The following is a 10,000-nucleotide window of genomic DNA, read 5'->3' on the forward strand; positions in this document are numbered from 1 at the left end:
GCGACAGCTGGTGCACGAGCAAACCACATACATGCGCTCTCGCTATGGACCCGACCACGATGTTGTTCAAGTGTCAGAGAAGGACCTTCTGGATCGGGTAAGCAATGCTTTTTTTTTTTTTTTGTTCCAGTTCTGTGGTCTGTTATTTGATTTTTAAAATATCAATTCAATTTATTATTGCAAAACATGCAATCTTCAATAAAGACTTTCCTATCCTTCCAGGCACGCCAGATCAACATCACCAACCTACAGCCATTCTTTGAAAGTGACATCTTCAAAGCCAACAACTTCTCGCATGATGGCAAGAGGAAGCTGATTGTCCAAGCATTCTAACATGCCCCAATGTATTATTATATTATGTATATAGTGCTGAAGCTGAGAATGTGTCAGATGCCCAGTGATGGTCCAAGCCAAAGGAAGTCTGAAGTCTAAAGGAGTACAAAAGAATTTTAAAGGAAGAAAATCTTAACTAAGAGAAGATGGCTCCGAATGAGAAAATGAGATGAGAATTCCACAATTTCTTTTTAAGTACTGTTATAAGTATTTTGTAGTGTTGTAAGTCTGTTGAAAGTATTCTAAGTAGGAAACAAACTTGTTAAATTTTTAGTTGCATAACGGATAATTAGTTAATGATCTTCTCTGTGCCTTAAAAAGTGTTCTTTTTTTTTATTAAAATCTATATTATTTTTCGTGTTTGACTTAACCTGAGTACCACAGTAACAAAATTACATATATGAATTGAGATGCACACAACAAAAAAGGTTTCAATTTTTATTTTCAAAATTGTTTGTTCTCCAGATTGTACGAGTATACATATTTCACCTTGTATTTTTGTACACAATAACAGGCAAATGGTAGATGCTGGACACACTTGTGCGGAAGTGAAATGCACTTTGTAGTCTATTAATACATTTTGGAAGAGTCAATAGGAATAAGTAACTGGAATAAGTACACTATACCTATAGGTACATTCTTAAATAAATAATATAATACTGGCAAACTAAATGTACATATTACATAGACACTTTTATCTGGAAGACAAATATCTAACGTGAAAAGATTAAAAGCTACTGCAAATATATAACTTTTTTCTGGTTTTGCAATGATACCATGAAAATAACTATCTTTAGTAACATGTTCTCTCAAAATAACAATTACATATTCAAAGGCCAACAAATCTTCAAGACAAGCACTTCAACTGGACATTATTTACGTCAACATGAAAACACGAAATCCACTAGTGCAAAAATTAAAGCACCATTCAATGATAGGTGTCGATGCCCTGGTGACCGATGGCTGGGCTCGTCAGTCGAAAGGCTTGATAATGAGGCAGAGACAACTAAGGCATTGACAGTTCACTATAATCCTGACTACCGTGTGATAGAGACTAATGCCCTTTCACTTTGTAACCAAAATATTTTGTTATCCATTATGAGTTCATTCCCAATTTAAAACCAGGCAGAATTCAAGCATACATTAAACTTTTTTCTTTCTTTTATAGCCTCTGAAAAAAAGGGCATGTTCACAGTATTTCGACAAAGGAAACAAATCTTTTAAGAAAAAATCATAAGCTTTAATGTATACTTTCCCTATAAAACTTAGCTACAATCAGTCTTAACATAATGCACTAGCTGAAATATTGCACTGATCAAGTTGTTTCTATCAAATGCACTATACACCTTTGACTTTACTTGTCTAAAAAGGTTAAGATTCTATACAAGTTACTTGAATAAATGCATTAGCAGCTATATCATATAGATTGAATGGCTTGTGCTAGAACTATGCTCTTTTACTAAGACAAAACATTGTTTATGACTTGCTAAAAAGGTGTAGATATATGCTGAATATCATTTTAATTAAATTAAATTCAGTTAAACAGGTCTTGTTACATGCATTTCTCACAAAACAAAGGAAATTAGTGCATTTGTGCATATTTTGAGTGGGAGAAAAACCAAAGTCCATCAGTATTGAGAAGTCGATTGCCATGGTCAATGCGAGACTGAGCACAGATTCCTGTGATGTCTTTTCAAATTTTTACTTATCACATTAGCCTTAATCTCTGAATATTTACAACCATTGGTCCAAATATAATCAAATTTATCACAGTTCTTCTGAAATAAAATGCAACTTAATTGCCCTTCTTGGAATATTTATGGACAGCGTTGACAAATGCCGCAAGATGCTCTGGATCCATGTCTGGGTACATGCCATGCCCAAGGTTGGCAATGTAGCGATTTCTACCAAATTTCTCAATCATCTCCTTTACAGCATTATCGATGAATTTCTGTGAGGAAGCAATTTACACATGAAAACAAGAAACCAAATAGATATATATCAAATATAGGCAGATGACTATAAGAACCAATGACAATTTAGCTCCTTTATGCAAATACTACATACTAATAATGACAGTGTCAATGATAGATGATTATGACTTATTATCTATAACTAAAAAACATTAACGAACAAAAAACAATAATTTGACTTACCTTGTCAGCATACAAAGCACAAGGATCTAAGTTCCCTTGTAAAGTCTTATTTGGACCAACAATTTCCCGAGCTAAAGCTGGGTCTACAGTCCAGTCAATGCCAATTACTTCATACTTTAGAGCTGCAAGTTCCTTCAGGGCAAAATGGCCTCCTTTGGGGAAAACAATCTGTAAAGAAAAGAATACTTATTAATTGGCTGGCATCTCACACAAATACAACAATATGTGTAAAAGTGAATGTTTCCTTCACTGTAAAAAGTTCTAGAAAGTAAATACACTTTAAACACAATTATAATACCAGACAAAAAGATTAAATAGCTACCAAACACAAACTACCAATTATGAATTACTGTTAAATATCTGTGAATAAGAAAATGGATAAATAGAGGACCTAACAGATACACATCTTAACAACAAACTGCAACACAACTTACCATGGGGATATCCTTGAGCCCTGCCTTTGCAACCCTCTCTTTCACCTCGTTGCAGATCTGCTCCAGGTATGGCAGAGCAAACTTTCTGAAGAGCTCTGGGCCCAAGTGTTCAGCATGGGATTCAAACACTTGGAGACACTGTAATCCAATCAAAAAGTGACTGTCCATGTATGGCTAAGGATAATTCACTACTGCGCAAAGTAATCAATTACTAATAAAAGTTAAGCTTAGTCTTATACTATGGGTTTTGCAGGAAACTTTAATTTTGTATTCTCAATCATAGAACTAAACTAAACTAGCCTATATGTGCTTTGAAAATCACCAAGAGGTGTTGGTATATTCACAAGAGCTCCAGAAAAAATAAGGAAAATATATATAGAAGAAGAACTTTTCTCACCTGAGCGCCTGCCTTCACTTGGCCAACGAGATAGTTCACAGTTGCATCTGTGATTATTTTCAAGAGTTTATGGCTCGCTTCTGGGTACTTGTACAGCCAGCCCTTGGCAAGACTCATGGTCTTTGAGCCCTTGCCCTCAATCATGTAGGCCATTATGGTCCACTGGAATAAGAGGCATTATGAATATCTTAGTTTTCTAGGAAAACAATTGAAAGAGGATATGGACAAGGATAAATAAGATTGAAAATAAATTTTTGATAGTTACAACAACCTCTTATGCCTCCATTGTTTTGGTTAAAAGGGACAACTAAAAAAATACCAAGACCAAGGGTGGTTTTCATGAGAGGTCTATGACTGCTCTTAGCAATTTGATCTACGATTTGCCCTGTTACCACATCTCAGAGTTCATGCTAATAATTGGAACAAACACTTATACTGTTAGACCTTATTCTGATAATCTACTGTAATGACATAAGGAAAACATGACAAGAAATTTTGCTTATATCATAGCAGTAATATTACACAATTAGAATATCTAAATGTGATGCAATGTGCCATCATTTATTGTCATTGCATTAGTTGTAAAGGTGGGTGCTGTTATTTGTATCATTTAATAAAATATAGTGATAAAAATGTATGAGATACCTCAATTAACATTTGACAATTTATCAAAAGAAGCCTTGCATCTTTCCTTCTTATTTCCAAAGTGGAATAATCTTCAAGAGAAAAAAATTGTATAACGTCAAATTAAAGACAGTCCTCATTCATAAGGACAAAATTAAAGGCAGTCCTTCAACACAGGAAAAATTGCATAGGGACAAATTAAAGACAGTCCTCATGGATGCGAGTGGAAAATATCAGTAATATGTAGGAAATTATTAAATTAACAGTTAACAAGAAATCAAATATGCAAGTTTTTCCTAGCATATTTGATAAAGAATTATCTTCAACTTTGTGTAAATTTGCATTGTAGTTTTAAAGGCAGTTCTTCTACTTGTGAGACACTTCCAAACCTGTCCTAAAACTTTTGTTTAGTCATAGACAAAAATTGCCTGTCAAAGACATTTTCATGGCAGTCAAATTTATAATCACATCAGTAATGACAAACTGACTTTGGAGGCCCATTCTGATATACTGTCAACCATTAACTGGTTTGTTTTCTACATATTTACAGAAATTTTCTGTTCAAACATATAAATGGCACTGCATGCCTTCACAGATGATACAATGACAACAAACCTATTGTTGCCAAAATATCAATTAAATATATGAAATATGTAATACTATTTTGTCATTATAAAAGTAAGCTTATTACAGTATGTAGTTTAACATGTTACTTCAGTCAATCATCTTCATAGAGTCTACAACAATATAAATGTTTCTTCTATTACCAGCATTAACTTTGACATGTGGTAACAATGCAAATCATAGACAAAACCATAAAGAACAGTCACAGACCTTTTCTGAATACCACTCCAGATGTACTAACATTACCAATGACTTTGTTTTTACATGCAAGACTGTCTGGGTTCTGAATCTGATATCAGTAAGAGAGTAAATGCACCTTGACTATCATTTGCATAGGAAAATCACACACCATACACCCCCAAGGAAACTAAAAACAATAACAGAAATAATAAAAAAGCTTACTGGAGCTCCACTAAAGCCGATGAGAGGAGCTCTCCCCTTCAACTCTTTCCTAGTGAGGGTGAGAGCATCAAACACATACTGGAGCTTCGAGCAGACATCGGCAGGAGACCCGAGCTTGGCCAGGTCCTCTGGCTCACGTAGAGGGGCAGGGAAGACTGGGCCCTATGCGAAAGGAAGAAAGATATGAGGCTTGTATGATGTAAATCTGCTAAATATATCAGACAAACTGACATTCAGAATCATATAAAAGCAAATGAAATACAATTATGATTGCAAGATACTGTTTTCCTTCAGGCAATATTTACACTACATGATACAGCTAATTCATTTAGTGAAAATCATCAAAGACTGCATGAACAAACATTGGATAAGTCAGTATCTCTTTCAGGAATTTCTTTTTCCTTTTCCTTTTCTTTCTCTTTTTTTCAGCCTAAGGGCCATAAACAAAAAGAATAACTTGTTAAGAGAAACAGAGGATGGCAGTAGTCAACCTTTTACAGACAAGCCTGACAGGGAATGGGCAAAGTATAGGAGGATACAAATTCCAGTACAGTATAAAAGTTAATGAAAAAGAGGAGTTATTCATTCTACATAAATAAAGCCACCTCAAAAAATGCAAGCAAATGATGCCTTCAGAATACAGAAAACCAATATTTTACATATTATCTGAAATGAGTAGACATACTTACTGCTATGATTAAACTTCATAAAACAAGACGATACAAGACTTGAGATAACAGAACGAAACAACAAAATAATTCACACTCAGACTAAGCCTCTCACCTCTCCAGTTCTCATCTCAACCACCATTCCAAGCGCTTGAGGAATCACCAGAATATCGGAGAATATAATAGCGGCATCCAAGGGAAACCTATCCAAGGGCTGTAGGGTCACCTTGCATGATAGCGCTGGGGTTTGGCACATGGTGAAGAAATCACATTTTGCGCGTTCCTCCCGAAACTCTGCAAAGATCACTTACAATAGTATGGGAAAAATACTAACTAAAAAACAATTGGTCCTACTGAGACATTAAAAGTAATTAAAAAGAGTTCAATAAATATGAAATTCCATATCCTTTTTTGAAAATCACTTCAATAAATCTTACAATTCAGTCTGTAATCATGAATGGCAAAAAGACAAAGACAGATAAGATAGATAGATAAAGATGGATTTAGAAAAAGAGGGAGAGAATGGAGAGAGGAGAGAGAAGAGAGAAGAGAAAAGAGAGAAGAAAGGAGGGGGGGAAAGAGAGAGAGCGAGAGAGAGAGAGAGAGAGAGAGAGAGAGAGAGAGAGAGAGAGAGAGAGAGAGAGAGAGAGAGAGAGAGAGAGAGAGAGAGAGAGAGAGAGAGAGAGAGAGAGAGAGAGAGACCACACATACCAGGGAGGTATCGTCCAGCTTGCCTCATCGCCCACACAGGGACGACGTCAACCTCTTGCCCCCAGGCAGCTTTTAACAGCCTGTCGTTTTTCATGGCTGGGAATTCATTCTGAAATGGATCAAGAGTAAATTGGGGTGACGTCTGAATATTGGCACAATCTGTTATAACCCAGAAAATCATATCTCTAGAGTAAGAGAAAAAATTACGAAGATTTATCATATTGGTCTTCTATTTCAACAGTAAATATAAAGTATTAACAAAATTAACTATGTAGAAGAACATATATTAAGAACTAGTTTTCTAAAAGCTTGAATATGAATACGAATATGAAAAAAATGAACTTCAAAATCAAAGTATGGTGATTGATTTACTGCACATTATTGCATGCAAATGAGAAATTTAAATTATAATGAATAATGTTATAAATGTTAGCAATGGCAAATGAAAGATACTCTCCCATCTACCACTCAAAATAACTAACCGACTCTTATTAATAGCCAATAATTCTTCACACATAAATTTATCGTCATTGTGTGAACTCCAAGCCTGATTTGGACAGAATAGACGTGGTTGCTTGCGTAGACCAAGCGCTGAAGGCAAAGGGACCAACGTCATAACTTATAAAAAACTGAAGACAATTTTATCACAAATCGTAACAGGTTTTGAGCAGATATGCATCGAATACAGGATACATTATTGCGAAAAAAAAACAAACAAACTAATTCTGCTTCAAAAGGCCTTTCCGGTGTCTTCCTAACATTAAATAATGTCATTTGATAACTATATTCTTTTTACAGCAAATCGTAATAGAGAGAGGAACAATAACAGAAAAAAAGTCAAAAAAAAAAAAAAAAAAAAAAAAAAGGGAAAATGATTCACGAGAGAGAAATCATGATAAAGAATCCAACGAAAATCATAAAACCAAAATCCTGATATTGATTCTGTCTTCATCGAAAGAGAAGGATCAGAAGGGAAAAACAAAATGAATAACAAATACAAGAGGAAAAAAAAAAAAATGCAAATAACAATGACCAAGAAATCGAAATAACACAAGCTGTGGTGATGTAACACGTGTTTTCTTCCTCTTCCCCGTCTGTTCCCTCTTTTTATTCCCTTATACTCACTTCCTGAGGCATGGTGTTCGTTTATTTCGTTCACAAAGCGAGGGGAAGGGAAGGCAAGCAGGTGAGGAGCGCTAATTCATTAATTAATCCAAAATCTTCAGGTAAAGAGAGATCAGCTGGCAGGCCGGTCGAGTTGCCAATGAACCTTTTGTACCGATTTTTATTGTTACGGTTTGGGACGAAAAATGATAGGTTGCGTGTAGTTTATTGCATCCAATTTTAGAGCTTCATCATTATATGTGGAATACTGGTTATAATTTTGCATTCTGGCATAAATAAAAAGGAAGACTAAAGTCTATCGGGAATCTGTATTGTTGCGGCTTTATTCGGGTTTTTGGCTGAAACTTCGACCGGTTATTTTACATTTAATGATTTGTCTCGTGCAGTACATTGATGTATACTCTATCAAATGTATAGAGAAAAAAATCAAACGTATTTATCTTTAAAGCTAACCATTGGAAGCTTATATAACCCAGAAGGGAAAAAAGAAAGTCACCTGAAATAGCTTCGAACACCGTCACACTTGCAAACAATAATCACACTTGCGAACAATAATAATGACAATAAAACAAATAAAAAACAATTGTATGTGTTAGCTTGTTAAGGAAGCTATTATAAAATAATGAAAATGAATAAATGCCAAGCTCTTACACTAGAAAATGGTATTTGACAAATTAACCTTTGATGCTTTCCGTACCCTCCATATGTATATATATATTTTTCTTTTATGGAAAATCAATGAGAATTATATAAGAAAATGTTATTGCTTGTAACAATGATGATAAACACATCATATAAAAACATCCCCTAAAACCTTTGCGTATTAACCACAAAAATATATAAGAAAACATATGATACAAACATATAACACATAGGTACATGTAACAGATATAATTGATATATTATAACACCTATAATAGATAGAATACATACAACCTACCAAAAAACAAAAACAAACAAACAAAAAAAAAAAACAACGAAAAACGTTGACACTACAAATATATCCTTAATTACTAAAAGGTATCCAGGAAAGCCAAATCCCGGCGAGCGCAAAGAGCCGGAGTTTAAGCGACCGAAGTTTTGTTTACCTTTCGGCGAGGAAAAAAAAACAAACAAAAATTGAAAGAAGAAGAAATAAAAAAAAAGGGGGAAATAGGAACGAAGGGATAGTAAAGGAGAGGAAATAAACAGGATAGGTATTGGATGAGGGTTTTTTTATTCGATTTTAGCAATGGTATATTCAATAGATATTGTTTATGAGCTGATATATATGGAATGCGGAATTTACACTTTATTTTTAAGTTTTATAATCTGTGAGTGTTATTTGATGAGAACATGTATCTTTTATTGTGTATATTCATTTACTGTGTTGCATTTCATTGATATTATTTTTATCTTTTCGTAAGCATTACATGTGGAGGGCATAGATAACAGGCTTTCTTTATGGAGAAATGCACAACCACATTTTTTTCAGACTTATTTGTTTGGGCTTGGCTGGATTTGTGGTGCAATTGCCACGACCAGCATAGGGGTCAGCGGCAGCCTTCCCTCTTCTCACACTGGAGCTGGTCGGCAACTGAGTTTGACGGAAGTTCTCTGAGGGGTGGCGTGTGTTGGATGGGAAGCTGGCCGGGCATTTGCTCCGGAAACTTGCCCTGCCTCCAGGGAAAAGCTTCTGTACTATTTTTGATGAGTCTTAGATGGCACTTGGGAAATTGTTCAGGAGCTCGGGTTCAGTGTTTTGGAAGTTCTTAACCTCGATAGACCGCATGTGATAATGTGCAGTCTCTGGGTACCATTCGATGCAGATCCTGACTAATCGGAAATGTTCCTTCCATCTACTGATGGTGGCTTAGAGTTATGCCTTTTGATAACACTGAATTATATGTAATTATGTATCTCTTCTCTGTCTTAGCAAGGAGTACAAATTCTTCTCTTTTGTCTCTTCCAGTAATTTTCTATGTGCTTTCAATAGTCTCCTGATGAATATTTTTGGTACTTGTTATAACTCTTGTAGATCCACCACAATGTGCATTGTTCACTGTTGATGAATATATTCAGCTTGAACTTACTAGGGACTTCCTGGTGATCAGGGTTCCAGGTTCTGATAAAGTAGCCAGCTAGAAATTTGCTTCGGAGACAATAGGTGATTTTCTATTATCTTTTTCAGGGTATGCCTGGTATGACAGCTCATCATTTCAAATTGTTGCTTTTAATTTGATGTTGTCTAGAGCTATGTGAAGGATCCATTCCAGATCAACATATAGATGCTCAGTGTCTGATTCTCAGTCTGTTGAATCAAAAATTCTTTGTGGGTGTTAGGCAGTCATGGAAGAGATTCTTCTAGGTGAAAACTTACCATAAATTCAATCACTCAAAAAGTCATTGTGAATGAATTTTGGCTTTATGTAACTTAGTATAAAAATGGGGGCAATGTGTGGCTTATCCCTGTGTCCTTCTCCAATAGATGAGCATTCTGTAGTCCACTTTATGTAACATCTGTGTAAAATCCAGCTATTGGAACAT

General features: G+C 35.1%; 3 protein-coding genes across 4 annotated transcripts in view; 2 read left to right on the top strand and 1 right to left on the bottom strand.

Moving 5' to 3' along the window:
- Positions 1–686, top strand: part of LOC125025665 (DNA replication licensing factor mcm2-like) — an 8,913-nt gene extending 8,227 nt beyond the window's left edge. The window contains 2 exon segments of the mRNA XM_047613782.1: positions 1–97; positions 223–686. The exon segment at positions 1–97 is cut by the window's left edge and continues 59 nt beyond it. Coding sequence (XP_047469738.1) covers positions 1–97; positions 223–333 — 208 coding nt within the window. The 3' untranslated portion in view covers positions 334–686.
- Positions 687–757: 71 nt separating this feature from the next.
- On the bottom strand, positions 758–7,612 carry LOC125025666 (uroporphyrinogen decarboxylase-like). Its single transcript, XM_047613783.1, has 8 exons — positions 7,475–7,612; positions 6,350–6,458; positions 5,754–5,932; positions 4,971–5,132; positions 3,321–3,482; positions 2,924–3,061; positions 2,490–2,657; positions 758–2,284 (listed from the first exon to the last, which is right to left on the bottom strand). The coding sequence occupies exons 1-8, from the start codon at positions 7,484–7,486 to the stop codon at positions 2,129–2,131; spliced, it is 1,086 nt and encodes a 361-aa protein (XP_047469739.1). The 5' UTR covers positions 7,487–7,612; the 3' UTR covers positions 758–2,128.
- Positions 7,613–8,513: 901 nt separating this feature from the next.
- LOC125025736 (putative peptidyl-tRNA hydrolase PTRHD1) overlaps positions 8,514–10,000 on the top strand; it is a 5,545-nt gene continuing 4,058 nt past the window's right edge. Inside the window, exon 1 of one of the 2 annotated variants that reach the window (XM_047613919.1) lies at positions 8,514–8,670. The gene's annotated coding sequence lies outside the window, so the exon portion shown is untranslated. The remainder of the gene's footprint in view (positions 8,671–10,000) is intronic. The other variant, XM_047613920.1, reaches the window with a different exon arrangement.

Source organism: Penaeus chinensis, chromosome 5, assembly GCF_019202785.1.
Source record: "Penaeus chinensis breed Huanghai No. 1 chromosome 5, ASM1920278v2, whole genome shotgun sequence".
Lineage (NCBI taxonomy): Eukaryota > Metazoa > Arthropoda > Malacostraca > Decapoda > Penaeidae > Penaeus > Penaeus chinensis.